This window comes from Sparus aurata, chromosome 13, assembly GCF_900880675.1.
Source record: "Sparus aurata chromosome 13, fSpaAur1.1, whole genome shotgun sequence".
Lineage (NCBI taxonomy): Eukaryota > Metazoa > Chordata > Actinopteri > Spariformes > Sparidae > Sparus > Sparus aurata.
In genome coordinates this window covers 32,823,333-32,841,565 of record NC_044199.1, presented here as the reverse complement: position 1 = coordinate 32,841,565, position 18,233 = coordinate 32,823,333, and the positions used below count along the sequence as shown (strand labels likewise).

Below are 18,233 nucleotides of genomic sequence, written 5' to 3'. Positions count from 1 at the left end.
TCTGTCCAGTGATCCATTTTACTTCTGCTTTAGGACTTCTGTGTGAAAATCTTCAGTCTTTGTGGTTTATTGTTGGTTTGTAACCTTTCTGAAGCACGTCTGACCTTTTAAAAACTGATAAAGAGTCGTGTACTGTAGTAAAACCTTGTTATCCTGTGATGGAGGCAGCAGCGGGAATATATCCTGCAGAGGCATCGAGAGCTCGTACAAACACTCTGAACCTGTGACGGAGACGAGTCGGGCCGCAGCACTCTGTTTAGAAACGCTCAGTCACAATCATTTGAATTCACTTCAGACTCATTTGAATAGTTTGAGGCTCTCAGCTCTGAGTCCATCTGCTCCTGCACAAACATCACGTTGTGTTGAAGAAAGAAAAGCTCAGTGATTGCCTCAAATTGCTGCTCAGTTTGATCAAACGTGTGATTTATATGTTTCATTCTGCCTGATGAGTAACTTTAACTTCTGGTACTTTGATGTATTCTGATGATAATCCTTCTGAATCCTTCTGTGTTACTTTTAAAAGTGCAATAACTGAGTGTTTGAGGAGAAATCTGTAAAATCAGATGTGTGAGGGACTTAAAGGTTCAATATGTAAGAATTAAAAAGATTGCCAACAGAAATGAAGAGATAAGTTCTGACTTTAAGATGTGCTGGAGGTTTAAACAGCGACACATCCTGAGCTTCCAGCCTGGACCGCTAGCTGCACGGCTAACTGAGCTAACTAGCAAACGACACCTACAGTTAGCAGCAGCCGAGCACGTCCACTTTCAGGGTATGAAAATTACTGTAATCTAACGTGTTGTGTCGCCCACAGAGCCGGCTAACCTCCAGTTCAGCACCAGGCTAACTTGAATAAAGATAAAATAGTTAAATCATGTTTCTGTTCTAGACTTTACAAGTGTTACTGGACCGAACGGCTGAAATTCTGACAGCGTAACGAGACATTTTGTGACGGTTGTGACGCTGAAATAAATGAATCCAGTGTTTTACAGCTGCTTCTCTCACAATGTTAGCTTCTGGGGAAAAAGTATTTTTGGCCATAACGAAACCCTGGTGACGAGCCCGGCGGCAGCCAGCGATTGGTGTAATGCTGCCCGAAGCCACGCCCCCTTCTGGTTTTACTCATTGGACCTCACTTGATGAAACCTTTGACTGTTAGTGGATGACATGAGACAGATAATATAATATTGATCCTGTTTGAATTGTGTCATCAATCACACACGATTTTTGTCAGTTTGTCATCAAACTAATTAGACATCAGACTGAAAATACGTCTTATAAAGACGTCACAGAGTCGTTAGTAACTTAAACATTGTCACAGAACAGAACCAGAACCAGCTCTCCTTCACAGAACTGCAGTCGTCAATATGAGCAGATTTATTGTGACGTTCATCTTGTTTACGACCTTTTCTGACCCAGTTGGCTCCATGAGACGATGTAGTTCACCGAGCTTCAACACAAAACTTTAATTAAACCACAAACAACCACAAACCATCTGCTGCTGTTACTGACTGACTGTCTGTGCACTATTACAACAATTATACCTTTGCTGCTCAACACATCTACACTGTGAACTTTATTGTTTTTTTGGTAAAATGTCTTCATCTACTGTGCACTTTATTTACTTTATTTACTGTCTGTCTCTATTTGTTGTGCACTTTGTCTTCACCGTGGGATAGTTAGAAACGTAATTTCGATTCCTTTGTATGTCCGGTACATGTGAAGAACTGACAATAAAGCCGACTTTGACGTTGATCATGTGTGAGATTCAGGACACAGTTCAAGTGAGATTAAAGATGTTTTTGTCTCTATTTTCACACCAGACGAAGGTTTAATTAAATAATGTCCCACGAGGGCTTTAACTCAGCTCTCTGCTGTTATTACTGTGAATCTGACAGGCAATGATTGTTACATATTGCACCTTTAAGAGGAGACAGAGACCAAAGTAGAGCAACAAGAGAGTAAATAAATAAATAAATAAACACATACATAATAAATAAAAAGAGGACGTGACCTCAAATTGGTCCTGCTTTTAATAAAACTGGATTCTGCACATTCTCATTATATTTCAAAGTGAATCTGAGCTGTAAATTAAAGGTTTGATTCAGAAGTCAAGTGTAAACAGACTGTGTGTGTGTGTGTGTGTGTGTGTGTGTTGTAGTGAAGCATCATCGCGTTGAGTCACTCTTCATCATCGTGTGTGTCTCTAACATGCACTGCTGCTTCTTGTTGTCATGTTTCTGAGTTGCGCAACGTGATCTGCAGCCGCTGCACACACACACGCACGCACGCACACGCACGCACACAGAGATCCTGCCTTTGCGGAAGCCCGAGCAGCAGCCGAGGCGGCGCTAAATTAAATTAGCATACTAACTAGTTAGCTGTGCGCCGATGTGGATGGACGGGTGAGCGGAGCTTCCTGGAGAAACACACATCTTCTAAAGTCGAGTCTCCGCCGATTCCGGGCTCATTTTGTTGGGATCTTGCTGCCGTCCGCCTGCCGAGGAGATGGGGGACAAGGCGGGCACCAGGTAGGACGGCGAGGCTACACAGGCTAACAGCTAGTTAGCATCCCTTCTCACGCACTTTGCTAACGCTAGCCGAGCTGCTGCTGGCCCGGGCGGGGGAGTTTTTCTCCGCCTGTGCTGCAGAGATTTACCCGCTTTATGAGAAAAACCCGACACGAAGATGACCGAGCGTCCTCCTGGGTCGTGTTGGAACCGGTAGCCGGATGACCTCGTTCACAGGAGGCGAAGTTAGCACAGCAGGGTGGGGTTAGCTAACCGCGATACGTCTCCAGCGGACCGGACGGTGAACCAGCCTCCGATCAGAAATCTGTCAAATCTAGATATCTTGCTAATGTGCCTCTTTTATAAAAATCGAAACAGCAGACAACCCAGTAAGACGTGCTGTTTAATCCAGTGCACTCGGATTGAATGCAGCTGCCTTTGTTCAAATATAAAATGAATGTTGGTGTTGAAGGCAGGAATTCCCACGGTGCCTCTCCAGCAAAATACGGCCGTGGTGGGCGGTATCGACCAATGGAAATCCATAGTAAAATGCAAGAGTTTATTGAATTAAAGTGCTGCTTGGTGGATGGTATCAGTGCCGATTTTGACGGAAGACTTAAGTTATTCATAAAATACGTGGAGTTGAGTTCCATCTTGCTAAATACACACGGAACGTTTAAAATTTAAATATTTTCGGATGGAGTCTGGTGCGACCGCGAACACTGAGGGGCTGTGTGGGTTAGCCTGCTACCAATCGAGGCTAATTTCGGGTATGTGGGTTCCGCAGGCTTATGCTAATTGGCTGTAAATGTGTTTGGACGAGAGTGAAGGTTTCTCCCGGTGATGTGACCTGATGAGGAGGAACCAGATCCGATCTGGAGTCAGTGTGAGCAGGTAAACAGCGGAAACGCCTCTGGCTCGGATGGTTCTTGACAGATGAAGATGGTGTTTTGACACAGTTGAATATATTTACATCCAGACGGATCACTTTCAGCCTCAGGATGCTCCTGTTGGGTTTTTATACACTCTCTATTAATCACATCACTGCTGTGTTTGTGTGCTCTCCTTCTTTGTTTTGGTCTTTAATCTTAATCCAGAATATCTGCAGATCCTGATCACTGTTCAGATCCTGATCACTGTTCAGATCCTGATCACTGTTCAGATCCTGATCGCTGTTCAGATCCTGCTTTCAGACTTCTGTGTTACAATTAAATAACAAAATCCCAAAACAACTCTGTATTTTCCCGTTAATCTGCTGCTCAACCAGACCTTGTTTATTCGTCTTTTTTTATGTTTATTGCAGCTGAAAATGTTCTTTTCCAACAGTGCAGTCTGTTGTTTTGTTCGCGCCATACTCCTGCACACTGGATTTTAATAAAATGATGACTGTGAGGATAAACTGCTGACTCTCGGCTTTAATCCGAGGCTGTTTACGTGCTGCGTGTTTGTTGTGGAGACAAAGAGCTGGTTATTTTACAGTTTGTGTGCAGAAATGTGCAGACGCTGTGTCTTGAGCTGCGCTTGTCGTCTTTAATTATGCCGTGATGGACAGATTGAAATCTATGATCAGGCCTCTCGCTGACATTTACTCCCGGCTCCGCGTTAACTTTCCTGCCTCGCTCTTTCTCTCCACCCTGAACTCCAGTCACTTCCTGTTAGGAAACAGGTGGGAAACAGGGAGGAGAGGAAACGAGCAGGAGGAAAGACAAACATTATGCAAACAGTGACGACTGTTGAAGAAACTGCTGATATCCCCCTCAGTGTGTTTACACGCCATCATACAGGAACTGTGTGGCTCCAGGCTCACACAGATCAGCTGTGGATAATCGAGTGTGTATTATCTGAACACCGATAGCTCAGTGTCGACTGTTCCGTCCGTCATGTTCTGGTGATTATCTGTCGCACTGACACAACAAACACATAACGACTGGAAAGTTTAACTTCAGTTCATTTTACGCAGATTTTCACTTGTAGTCCAACAAATCTCTGAGAGAAACTCTGTGGAGTTGTAGAAAAAGGCACCTGACAGTTTGATTCATTATCAGTTGATCTGCAGATGTTTTCGCAAATAAATCAACTAATTGTTGAGTTTATAAAATGTCACAAAGTTGTGAGAAATGCTCATCTGGGTCGTTGGACGCCACCTCACCCAGAATTCAGGACGTTTCTGAGTTCATGTCACAGAATATTTCATGCAAACACTTCTGATAATAAACTGAGCCGCTGTGTCGTCTCCTCACGTCACTCTGCAGAGCCTCGTGTAATTCACATTTACGCTTAATCAGAAATACTTTATTGATCCCAGCTGAGGGAGATCGTAATTAAACTGCATGTTTTCTACTCGTGCGAACACACTTTACAGTTACTTTGTTTGTTCTCACACTGCACGGTGAAACAAGAATCATTCTCAGCACACTTGATGACGGGAGAGTTTTAAATGTCGGATTGAAACAGATTTAAAAGAACCTAATTATTGAATAATGGAAACTGTGATGCAGTGGGAGAAAAACAAGCAGACTCGCTGGCAACGCGTCACTGTTGTATTGTTTATGGTGATGTGACACCAGTGTTGCTGTTTCCTGTGTTAAAGGCGTGTTACAGTGAAGTCACCAACTTACCAGACTCATTACACACTGCGTCACTATCAAACAATACCAGCAGTCATCACACAGTATTGTCGATGTATTGAGGTATGTGGTCAATGATTCTGTCGCTCGGCATTGTTCTGGTCCGGTTCCGCCCGGCTCGTGTTCAGGCCTGTTTCCTCTTCAGATAGATATTTTGACTCTGCTGTTATTGGTCGGTTATTTTCTCATGCGGCCACTTTGCTCACACAATGTGAAGTCGTTTTTCTTCCTGAGCCCTGAATGCCTTTTTGCAGCACTTTTCTCAACGTGCCATGTAGATTCTGTTCAGTCCAACAATGGTGTTGGACCGGCTGAGAGTGATCAGCGTGACGCAGCCGAGCAGTGAAACAACGCTGCGCTTCAGTTTCTGCTCTCGCCTGCTCGTCACAGAACATTTGTTAAAGTTGAGCTTTTCTCTGCAGCAGAACTCTTCAGAGTGTCTGCAGCTCAGCGGGCGGCGCCGGACTGTGGAGCCGGTTCTGATTCACATTGAACAGAAACCTGTCGCTCTCTTATGTGTGAACAGCCTGAGAGGATCAGCCAGCAGACATGTGAGGCCGGGGTTTGTTGTGGAGCAGCAGCCCGTAAATATCTTTAAATGTAATCAGTAAAATCTGCAAATCATCTCTGGTAACCGAGAGAGAGCCGAGCAGCACTGATATCATCACTGTGTTAAAGGAGAGCAGCTGTGTCGGTGCAGGCTGAAGGCAGGACAGTGTTTTGGGTTTTTTTTTGGTTGTTGTTTTTTGGCTTCAACCCTGAAAACAGCAAACTGAATTAGTGAGCGAGTAACAAAATCAAAGCATGTCCTTCTGGAGATCAACAGGAGAGAGAGGAGGCCTTCTTCCTGACGTGGTCGAGGATTTAACAGCGTGTTTGTGGGTTGAGCGTCGCTGTTGAAGAAGACGACTCTGCTTCAGTCAGGACGAGAGTGACGAGAGCCGACATTTACATGAAGTTAAACCTTTTATTAACGTCTCCTGGTTTCCTTGCTTCAGATTGAATTGAAAGGCGTCTTGTTGCATCTCCAGGGTTTGAATCTTTGTGTGTGATGAGGATGTTTCAGGCCGTAACACCAGAGGAACAGTTTTATGTCAGAGCAGTGACAGAAGTAATCTCACATAGTGCTGAAGCCATTAGTCGAGTGATGTTAATCACCAAACTGTAGCTTCACCCTGTGAAAACACAGCGGACCCGTCTGCTGTTCACATGATCCTGTTAAAATCAGCCTGAAATAAAAAACACGTATTCGTCTTCCAGCAGAACTCCAAATCTTCTGTCCGCTTCGTTTTAAGAAATACCTTTTTGTATGTTTCTGTTTCCTTTAGAAATAATTTGGAACAATATATTTGTTGTTTTTATATTCAGAAAAACTTGATTAGAAGTTGTCAGACTTGAAGTTTGACATTTTATTATGGTTAATTGACGATATAACTGCTGAGCTCAGGTTGTTCAGACGTCAGAGATACGAAGCGTTTGAACATCACATGAAGTTAAAACACCAACACGGTGCTGGACGACTGTTTCTGTTGCAGAGTTCAAGTCGTTAACTGTGTTCCTGTTAGAAAGTAGCTGATATCTCAGAATGTAACGCTGCGTGATCGTATCTGAATATTATTGTGTAATGTCAAACATACAGCAAATGACATTTTGTACCAAATATTGAGCTGTGCTGACCGACTGAAACAACAACCTGCTCCATTCTGATTCTGTTCACATAACAGATATAAACTATTGATCAGCTTGGATCGGACCTGACAGTTATCAGAAGGCAAACCTGATAACTATATTCAGGGTTTAAGCTTCAGTAAGATACTTTAACTCAAAGGAGCTCCATTTCTCATCTGTCGTTTCCCTTCAGTGAGACTGATGCAACACGATTTTAATTTCATCGTCTGAGCGTCGAGGAACCGGCTGGGTCCAGGATTTAACTCGGGGCTCGCGTCCACATGGAGTTTCTTGCGAGCAGGAAAGTGCTGACTGAGCGTTCAGGAGCGCTAAGATGAAGCGTTTGAGGGCTGAGAGAAAAAACTCTCTGTGACAACAATATCTTGACAACCACCGCTGTATGATCGACAGCGATAGTGAACCACAGAGGATCAGTGTGTTTTTTATTCAACCTCAGAGCGAGGAGGATGTGGGCGATGACATTATCCATAAGAGACTAAAATACGGTAAATATTGTCGCCGGGGCCAGAAAAATAAAAAGAGCCACAGTGATGTCAACACAGTCTTTCTGAGAAGTTTCACAGAGTTTCAACTTCAAGCTTTTTCGAAACAGCCACACAGAAAAAAGCCGAAGCGCTCGGAACATTCCGCTGGACGCTTCATCTGCAGATATTCCGTCATATACGACAAAATAAAGCATCAGATCGTCACATCTGTGCAGCTCGAACGGGAGAGTGGTTTGTTTTTTTTTCATTATTGATATGATTAATATTTACATTTAAACCAGCAATAAACACGATTTCTGCTTCAACGTACTGTTATGAAGTAGAGTTTTATTGCACAGTGAATTTAAAGATTCTAAAACAATTTCAATTTTCCTTATCAGACTTAGAAAACGTGTCACCAGAACTTACAGAACCGTCTCTGGACGTCTGTGTTGGACCGTTTTGCATCCGAACACAACAGGTGTGTGTTTCTGTTCGACGTCCACCGTTCTGTTCTGAAACAGTCCTAAATGTTTTTGAATCAATTATCTTTCAACTACTTTGTTAATCGTCAGATACTCTGAGATTTGCTTCTGTGCTTCCTGCACCGTCGCTGATCTTCAGTGTTTTATTCATCAAACACACCAACAGGTATTTAATGTAACAGGTGATTATAACCAATAATATCGTCTTCTGTTTCCTCCACACGAGCGGTTCAGTTGGTGTTGTTGAAGCTCTGATGGCTTGTGTTGCAGTGCCACAGCCGTGTTTAAGTCTGCGTGTCTGTGTTGATGGCTGGTGAGTTAAATGTTATCAGGAGGGACAGGAAGGATGGGCAGAACCGCCAAAATAAGACCCATGTTATGAGGAAATGGTATTCTGTGACCTGGGTTGAAGGTCGTGTTTAGGGATTTCCATTCTTCCACTTGTGTCGAGCATCAGACGTGTTAACTGTTGATGAAGCCACTTCAAGGCTGATTTTGAGCAGGAAGATGAGTGACAAGTGTTTGTGGGCAGCAGCTCATCAGACTGAAGTGTGATAACTGCTGCAGAGGAAGTGCAGCGAGGAACCGGTCCAACGTGAGGAAGTGCCGTCAACAAGACTGCAGCCTCCTGAGCTGAAGCGAGCGGCAGAGTCTGCTTCTCTGAGTCACCGTGTTCAGAGTGTGAAGTTCACTCTGCCTGTTGTTTGGCTAATGATTGAGTCTGCATGAAACTGTTCTGATCAACCCGGTGAACTCTGCACCAAAGGACAGACGGTTTCCTCGGTGAGCAGAGACACTTCCTGTCCTTCCATCTGCCTCTTCTCTACAGAACATTTACATCTCATACAGTTCCGACTGACGGTCTGACGGAAGTTAAACAAACATTAATTTCCCCTCATGTAACAGTTAAAACAGCATGTGGTTATTGTGTTGGAACTTTTAAAATCTGCTTGTGCACAAAGACATTTTATAATAAAATGCTGTAGTGATGAAAGACGAGGGCGTCTGCATCAGGACATTTAGAGAGAAAATGGAAAGTTTACCCTCTTTAAACCAGCGCAGTCACTGGGATGACATGTTAGCAGGAACGTTTCTGCAAACCAGAAATGATCAAATGTATTTCCTGTCATGGGCTTCGTTTCAACATTTGTAAGTTAGAAACCGCTTGATATTTTTAATATCTTGGGACAATTTCTAGCTGTGATTGTAGCGACAACAACACGTGTTTCAAGTCAAAACTTGATGGTTTTTTTACCCTAACCACGTGGTAGTGGTGACAAAACCTAACCAGAGCATAAACAGCGTTGTGACGACAGAGAAAAGACAAATCAAACCTAAAGAAACGTAAACTGCGGCAATTGGGTTACAAAACAACCCTAGAGTATTTTTGAGTTTGTGTGGTGCCCTTTAACGTATCATGAAGTCCGTTTTGTTGCCCGTTATCGATGTTTTAAGGTAAATCTGGATACGGTGTCAGATGTGACAAAACAACCCTAGAGTATTTTTGAGTTTGTGTGGTGCCCTTTAACGTATCATGAAGTCTGTTTTGTTGCCCGTTATCGATGTTTTAAGGTAAATCTGGATACGGTGTCAGATGTGACGCTGTTCTTTCTATGAAAGTGGAGCATGAAGCCAAAAAAGTTTGACTTCCTGGGTGTAAAAGTCACCACTCAACAGGTGTAAAATCATTAATCGTGCAGCACTTCTAGACTTTCCAAATGTTATTGACTGAATGATTTAAATTCTGATGGTGAAACGAGTCATTTCGCGTTGGTTGTGACGCTCAAAAAAAGTTTTGCAATGCAAGTTAAAAAAGTTTTCTTTGGGCCACGGCGCGTCACGTGATGATGTGATTAAACTGTTTCCTTTAGTTTCTGGCTGCTCGGTGTTCACACAGTCCAACAGTTTGTTGTGTGGTTGCTTCTTAAGTTTAAGAACAGGATTTAGAAGATAAATGATTGAGTATACAACAACACTGTAGCATGGCAGAATCTTTAAAAAGTCATGTCTTTAATTAAACCCAAAGACGATTGTTTCCCTCGACCGAAGCTTCAGATATTCACTGTTCATTAACACTGAAAAGCCCTAAAAGTAGTATTTTCTTTCAGGACAGCCCGACTTATATCGTCTTTTACTCAGAATTAGTCTCTTAGCTGCGTTTCATGAGTCCTGTTTCCCATGAGACGGCAGATTATTGCAGGTTTAATGTCACGGGTTGATGAGACGAGTCCATTGGGTTCATGTCTGATAACCGGACAGAGACGACTGAACGCTCTCCAAGTTTATAGACGGCAGAGTTTACAGCCAATTAGAGCTCATTAGTCTTTAAAGCTTTCATTTTAGTGCCAAAAAAAATCCATGTATTTGTTTCTTTCAACCTCGGGAACATTGCGTTTTTTCGTTTTGTATAGTTTTTTGCTTTGGAAACGTGTAAACAGCAGAAGAATCCAGCGGCGACCTCTCCACACATCTGCATCTGGAACATTTTATCAAACCTCTTTTATGGTATTATGGGACAAATCTCACCACTAAAGCCAAACTATTGTAATCATCAGAGGAGTAAAGGAACGAATGACGACAAAAATGATTAATTTGCAGGAAAAACAAGCCACCATCACACACACGCAGTCCACAGCTGGATGTAAAGCAGTTAGAACGATCCCGTCTGATAAAAACACTGAGTTCTTGTCCAGGCATGAAGCGTCACATCAGTCTGCTGTCAGGGGGACGGGACTCTCCTCCGTCTGTTTATCTGAGCCGGCGTCCCCGCAGACCGACCTGCTGCAGGTGGATCCGCCGCCGCCGCCGCTCGCCGTTTATCCGCCTGGAAACTTTTGGAAGCATCCAGCCGAGCGTTAAAGCGTGTTTACATGCAGCCGGCTGTTTTCTTCAAGAGCTTATTCCCACGGCAGCCGGTCCGACCTCACATCACACTCACGTTGTCTGCAGAGATAAACATCTGACGCTCACGACGGGAACTGAGAGCGTCAGAGATCGAAAACAGAGCGTCATGTTTCAGCTGCTCTCACAGGTTCAGATCCTGAGTCATCTCGGCTCAGGTCTGATGAAGTTCAGCCGCTGTTCAAGTTTATGCTGCGTTGGATCTGCATTGGCATTTTAATGTGCAACTAGAGCTGAGGCATTGGTTTATTGATCCATCAGTCAATTGAGTAAACCAGCTAATCAGATTTTATCACTGTAATCTGAAAATCTTTGGACTGTTGGTTTGAAAGAACAAGACTATTGAACACCTCATTTTGGGCTTTAGGAAGAAAGTTTTCCTGACATTTACGTACCAATATTTGTGTTTGTTAAACGCCTGACTACAGGGAGGGATTGCAGTCGTGTCTGTTTTAAACTGCTTCATCAGGAGGAACTTGAAGTTTAGGAACTTGCTTCATGTTTCTCGTATGTTTCTCAACGACTGCTGACATCAGTCAGATATCTTGTCAGTATCTGTGTCGACCTTCGCTTGTAATAATTGTTGTATAATAGTGTTGGTGGATCATTTCTGCCGTTTCAAACTGTGAACAAATCTGCGCAAAAACGTGTGGAAAAGAGCAGAACCTGAATATACATTTTGTTTGAACAGTCACTTGAATTTTAGTCTAAGAATCAAATTGTGATTCTTTCAGTGTAAAGTTCAGTAAATGTTTAAAGTGGCTGCAGTTGGATCTTTGAGTCTCGTTGGGTCGGATTCTGATCTTGATGTTGGTTGTTTAGATTCTCAGGCTGGATGTGAAGAGTTAGTCTGCGTCTCGTCTAACACAGACACAATAAAGTTTACCAGAACTGTATGATGAAAACTGTTTCCGTTGTTCTGCAACCAAAAGTGTTTAGAAATGTTTGACTTCATCACAGCAGCTGTACGTGTGTCACGTCTTCAAACGCTGCTGTTGAAGTTATTGTCCTGATTTACTGCTGAACATCAGAAACCAGATTTCTGCCACCACAGAGTGACTCCAGATTACTGACGACTTTTAGAGAAAACGTGAAGTTCTTTAAGCAAAACATGTTCAAAACATTTGACCCGGTCTGGGCAGATGGTCGCCCACCACTGCGTCTGGTTCTGCTCGAGGTTTCTGCCTGTTAACCGGCAGTATTTTCTCACCGCTGTCTCCAGGAGCGTACTCATGGAGGAAATGTTCGGTGTCTGTAAATAAATGACAGTATAGACCTTTGTTGTAAAGTGGTGCTGCACAAATAAGGATCGATCGATCTCCATAGTTGATCTGCAGCGTGTGTTCAGCTCCACTCAGTCACATTTAGGGCTGCAACTAACAATTACTACTTGATTAATATTAATTCATTTGGTTTATGAAATGTCTTAATGGAAAAATACCTGTTGCACTTTCCAAACACCAGTCGAACACAGTGAAGAGTCAGTGTGGTCACATAAGTCTCAGAGAACGAGCAAAGATTCACATTTTGGATCAGAACAGAGTTTTAAAGTTGTTGCAGGTTAAATGTCTTTAGATTTACTTATTGTTGTAAATGTAATCAAGTTTGCATGACTGAATAAATCACCATAGAGTTGGAAATGAACCATGGACACGATAAACAGAAACAACAACGGAGCTTTTGGTCAAACTATCAGTAACATACGAGCAGTTTCTGCTGGAAACGTAAAGAAAGTGACTCTGAAGTTTAAACACTGAAGTGAGCAGCTGATGGTTCTCTCTGGTTCGCTGCTTTTCTCTGTTTCATGTCACATTAATCTGAACGTCTGCTGGTTTTTGACTGTTGGTCAGACAAAACCAGACATTTAAAGATGGTTATAGACATTTCTTACTGTATTAATGGGTTTAACACTGTAACTGATTGAGAAAATAATCTAAATCCATCAATAATGAACACAAACAGAAACCAGAGCGGCATCCCCCCTCGTCCACAGCTGAGAGTTATTTGTAGTGTTTCTGCAGCTCGTTACTGACTGTTTCTGTGTGGCTGCAGTTAAAAACACCACCGTGATAAACAAGCCTTTAGTGCCAAAACTGGAGTCAGAAAACTTGTAAATCATTTTTAATTTGTGCTTTGAAGTGATCTAAATATAACGGCGGTGTGGAAAGGATCAGCGTCTGCGACAGGAAGCAGCCATCAGCTGGAGCTGCTGCTCAGTTGTAAACAGTTTATTGGCTGCTGGAACAGCGAAAGCAGCTTCGCTCGCTTCAGACGCTCCAGCAGAGCTCAGATGTTTGAGTTTCTCCCCAACGACTCGGCGGAGGGTTTTTTTTTAACTGTTTCGGCGTCAAACCAGAGAAGTGAGGAGAGGAAACTGCTGTATTTGTTATTTCCTGTTTGTGTTGTGGTGCGTGCAGGAAGTGACCATGTCACACGATTCTGGAAGCCTTGATGGCTGCGGTCTGTTTGCACGCGCTTTATTAATCTTTCATGAAGCCGAGCAGGCGTCCGTGTGATGTTCTGATCGATACTGTGCTCGTGATTATCCCTGAAGTCTGATTTGCATTTCAGTATACGAGGAATTTCATACCTGGTGTCAACATGAGTGAGCCGACAACGAGTGTCCAGCTTCAAACTCGTCATTTCACACCTGTGATCTCATCTCACTTCCTTTCTACATGCAAATAAACACTTAGATGAACGGACATGATGCTTTTTACACAAAGACAGAAATAACTTGAAGAATTTGTCAGAGACGGCGTTTTTCATAGAAGTTTGTAAGTGTCTCTTAACTCGACAGCTCACTAAACTGAACGTTTTTTATCGGGAGTCTGGGGACTTTCTCCACGGGGACAAAGAAGTAGCTTATATTGATTAAAGTCGACACGTTTACTGTAAATGAAATGATTGATTTTTGCATAAATGGAGTGTAAATGGTGAAATCAATGTAAACAGTGTGTTCAAACAGCTGATCAATGTTGGCAGGTAAGACTTTAGCACTTTAACACAGAAGCAGACAGGCTGGTACAGACATGCTGCCACAAACTGACACTTTTTACAAGGAGACAAACAACTTCAGCTGAAAGATTTAATGCTGAATTTACAACAAGGACACAATGATTTTAGAATTTGTCTTAGCTGTTTCACAAAGTTTGCAAAGTTTCTCCTCCATGAAACAACTCTTTAAATTGAGCGATTTGTTAAGGGAGTCTGGTGATGTTGCAGTAACTAGTTCTGTCCGTCTCTAAGCAGAAAACCTGAATAGAAGCGGCGAAAACTGAAATAATCAGGCGTGTGGAGCGTCGAGGAGACTGAAACATTAAACATGCAACCAACAGAAATGTCATTCTACCATCATGTTATATTTATGTGGTGTTCTATCGTTCGCAGTTCTGCTCACAGTTATTAAGAGTGTCAGTGTCTCTGAGTCAGAGCGTCACATGCTTCAATATCAGGCAGGAGAATATAGCTTCCTGTCTGTTCTGAGTAGTTTGTAACCAGACGAGAACACCTGAGCAGCCGGGACTCGTCCACCTGCCCCCATTAAAGCTCTGTGCTCACATCCCATAATAACCCGGGTCGTATAGAGTGAGTTTTCCCCCCAAACCACTTCCTCCTCAGTTTCCTGCTGTGTTGAAATAAACAGTGGGCTTGTTTGCAACGGAGACATTTCCTCAGATTATTTAGACAAACTGTTGAAACATCTTCACTGTGTGTTTTTTTTCCTCCTGATGGAGACGAATGGAACCCAAACAAACAGATGACTAACGCGAGTGTCTTCTGTCTCTTCCCTCTCGTCTTCTTCCTCTTTCCAAACCTCTCAGAGTTTTCAAGAAGTCGAGCCCCAACTGTAAGGTGAGTCAGACCTTTATTTACTCTGCAGCACCTGAGTCAGTGACATCGTGAGGACGAGGGAATAAAACACGAGGAGCAGTGTTCAGATACTTTAAATAAAAGCAGTAATGCCACCATGAAAATGGAAATACTCAAGTAAACTGAGTCCAGTACTTTGGAAAATGTACTTAGTTACACTGATGGCTTAAAATAGCTGTTTTACCCAGTTGTCCTTAAAGGGATAGTTCGGGTTTTTTGAAGTGGGGTCATATAAAGTACATATCTACAGTCGATCTGTTTCCGACCGTAATCACCGATCAGCGCAGCCTCAGTTTGGAGAAGTAGAGAGCCGCTCCAGCCCAGACGCTCAGCTTTGTACTGCAGTGAACACGGTTCAGCAAAAAAGCTAAATTAACCACCTAAAACAAGGCTCACGTAAAATTTTTTACACCAGTTCAAGTGTACGTTGTATAGGTAAAATTCACACCGCTTTACATCGCCGTCAGACCGCGCTTTCTTTTGGCACTACATTTTCTCAACCACAGAACCTCCGTATCCCTACGCACTAGCGTAACTGGGCAGCAGCTGATCTGCGAGCGGCGGCTGGAAGAGAGGTTTACTTTCGATAAAAACTAAACTTAACTCTCCGTATCCTTCCGCATTAGCGCTCATGCGTAGGGATACGGGGGTTCTGCGGTTGAGAAAATATAGTGCCAAAAGAAAGCGCGGTCTGACGGCGATGTAAAGCGGTGTGAATTTTATCTATACAACGTACACTTGACCTGATATAGATTTTTTTAGGTGAGCCTTGTTTTAGGTGGTTTATTTCGATTTTTTGCTGAACCCCGTTCACTGCAGTACAAAGCTGAGCGTCTGGGCTGGTGCGGCTCTCTACTTCTCCAAACTGAGGCTGCGCTGATCGTGATTACGGTCGGAAACAGATCGACTACAGATATGTACTTTATATGACCCCACTTCAAAAAACCCGAACTATCCCTTTAAGTAGAAACTTCTCTAGCACCATAATTTCCTTCAGGATTAATAATCAATCTTATTTTATGATCGTTTGATTAAATAGGTCAGACAGCTAAAGATAGATCAAGTCAGCTGATTACTGTGTGTCTGCTCAACCTCAGAGAATCTGTACATCTGTGTGTGAATCTGTAGTACCACGCTGTGAACATCATTTAGTGATGGTGGTAAAAATGGTCGTATCGAATGAAGCATTTCCACATTTATATCAGTTTCTGTTGACCGTGACATCACTGATGGTTTCAGACCAGCTGATCCAATCATCATCTGCTGTTGTGATTAAAGTAAGTGAATGAAACGAGACGCTGTGATTGGTCTGCAGGTGACAGTTTACCTGGGAAAGAGAGACTTTGTGGATCACCTGGACCACGTGGACCCAGTGGGTGAGTCCAAACATCTGGATGTTTGTTCACTGATATTCAATCGAGAGGTTTAAAAGTCCCGAGGAAGGTGATTCACGTATGATGTTTGCTTTCCACGATTTCCAATTCATTTTCAAAGCGTGTTTCCAAAAAGACTTTGATACATTTTGATACAATTTCTACGTGAAAATACATTTTATAGGCATTGTTTTGCAGACATGGTTGTAATTATAAAGGTTGCATTTAACCCCCAAAGACCCAGACAGCTGCAGCCGGCTGAACATAGCTGTTGTTCTAAAATGTGTAATAACTTTAGAACTAGGGGTGTCAATGTCTACACGTGTAAACGCGTACACGGATAACAAATCATAACCGTTTAGAAAAATCAATAACCGTTTACACGTCTTTTTTTCTTCCTCCTCCTCCTCCTTAATTTCTCATCAATATATATAGTATTCAGGGTTTCCCCTACATGTAATTGACTGTGGCGCACCGCCACGGCAAAATAAAAGCCGCCACACCTTAAAAATTCAGGCATAAATTAATCTAGTGGAAATATTTTACCGTCGTCTTCCACCGCAGCCTTTGACGTTAACTAGCATGTTGGATATTTAGCTTGATAATTGGCTAGAGGATTAAAATGGTCACTTAGACCAGAGTCCTGCACGGGTCACCGCATCCGACCCGTTTTCCGACAGTAGCACAGATTGCATTCCGTACCAGAGCCGACCCGCTATAAATTGATACCGACGCCCGAAGGAAAATTAGACGGACGCAATTTTTAAAAGTGAAAGTAAGATAATGTTGCCTGAAAGCTTCAGATAATAACATTAACTAACTATACACTTAAATGTTCCCACTAGCGCAGTTATCCGCATACATAATAGATGAATGGGGCACAATGTTGGAAAAAAAAAAAATCCCACAGCCAGTGTCGCGTCACGTCACGTCACTTCAAGTTGACTGGGGGACACGATGGCGGCGGTCAACAAGCGGAGCACTGTGTGTTTTTTGTACAAACTGCCAGTGGAAATCAAGTTGAGTGTAGGCTATGTCAGGCAAAGTTGGCTTACAACAACAGCACGGGATCCATGCTAAACCACCTGCGATGGAAACACCCGAACAAGTTGGAGGGAGAGACTGCTGCTGGCATCGGTGCCACCACAACTGCGATAGAAAGAGATCATAAATCTCCGACGTGTAACCGGTTACACGTCGGTTAGAAGCCCCGTTTACACGTGTAGAAAAAATTGTAAACGTTGACACCCCTATTTAGAACGACTAATCCTGCGTATATGCTTAAAAGACTCATGTAAAGTTGAGTTTCTCAGCCTTTCAGTGTTTATTTGAGCATTCCTCAAAGAAACGTGCGTAGTGTCTTCCTCTCGTGGTCATATATTTGTCTTTCTTGTCCTCTGTTGTGAGATAATAATCTTTATATTTACTCTCTGAACTGTTTTGGAGACATCTGCATGGTTCATTTAATGAAATACAGGATTACACCAACGATAATATTCTGATAAATGGCTGTAATTTGCTTAGAAAAGGTCAGATGGAGTCTAACACAGTCTGACTTCATCCTTTTTTAATCAGTAAAACTGAACTTCCTGAGCGTCTGTCTGAGTTACTGTTCCATTCATCCATTCTGAGACCAAGCAAATGTAGAATTGGGACTTTAAGTGAATCAGACTGAAACTAAAGTTCTCCTGAATCAAATTATGTCTGACGCTTGATGCTGACTGATGGAAGAAAAACTGAATAAGTATTATAATAGAGTCAGACGCCCCCAAAAAGTTTTTTAGATTTTGAGGGTTTAGTTTGTAACGTGAGCTGTCGACTGAAACAAGGAACTCCAGGTGTGTTAGAGAGCCTCAGGTGTGTGTGTGTGTGTGTGTGTGTGTGTGTGTGTGTGTGTGTGTGTGTGTGTGTGTGTGTGTGTGTGTGTGTGTGTGGAGGCTCAGCTCTTTAAGGTAGCAACAGTTTAACTCTGTGGACGGTGTTTTCTGATGACGGTGTGTTTTGTCTTCCTTCCTTCCTGCTGACAGATGGAGTGATCCTCGTCGACCCCGAGTATCTGAAGGACCGGAAAGGTACGACAGCTTCCTCCTGGACATCAAAGTGATTTCATGAAAGAGGGTCAAGTGAGCTCCGACAGTCGGGTCACTTGTGGATCCGGCTCCAAGTGTTTGAAATATTTCATAATCAGTTTTATTTAAAAAAAAAAAAAAGCACAGCGATGGCAGCTCACTGATATCAGCCATTTCTTTAGTTACTACTTGCTGATGAAAAGTTCCTTCCTGTGGTTTTTATTCCTGCAGCTGCAGCTCAG

The 18,233-nt window shown here is 42.9% G+C and overlaps 1 protein-coding gene across 4 annotated transcripts in view; it reads left to right on the top strand.

Moving 5' to 3' along the window:
• The first annotated feature begins 2,173 nt into the window (after positions 1–2,173).
• The window catches only part of LOC115593737 (arrestin red cell), a 30,845-nt gene continuing 14,785 nt past the window's right edge, over positions 2,174–18,233 (top strand). For 2 of the 4 annotated variants that reach the window (XM_030437354.1, XM_030437351.1), the window contains exons 1-4: positions 2,175–2,531; positions 14,501–14,531; positions 15,865–15,925; positions 17,950–17,994. In XM_030437354.1, coding sequence (XP_030293214.1) covers positions 2,509–2,531; positions 14,501–14,531; positions 15,865–15,925; positions 17,950–17,994 — 160 coding nt within the window. In that variant the 5' untranslated portion in view covers positions 2,175–2,508. Of the gene's footprint in view, positions 2,532–14,500; positions 14,532–15,864; positions 15,926–17,949; positions 17,995–18,233 lie in introns of all 4 variants that reach the window. The other 2 variants (XM_030437352.1, XM_030437353.1) reach the window with 2 other exon arrangements.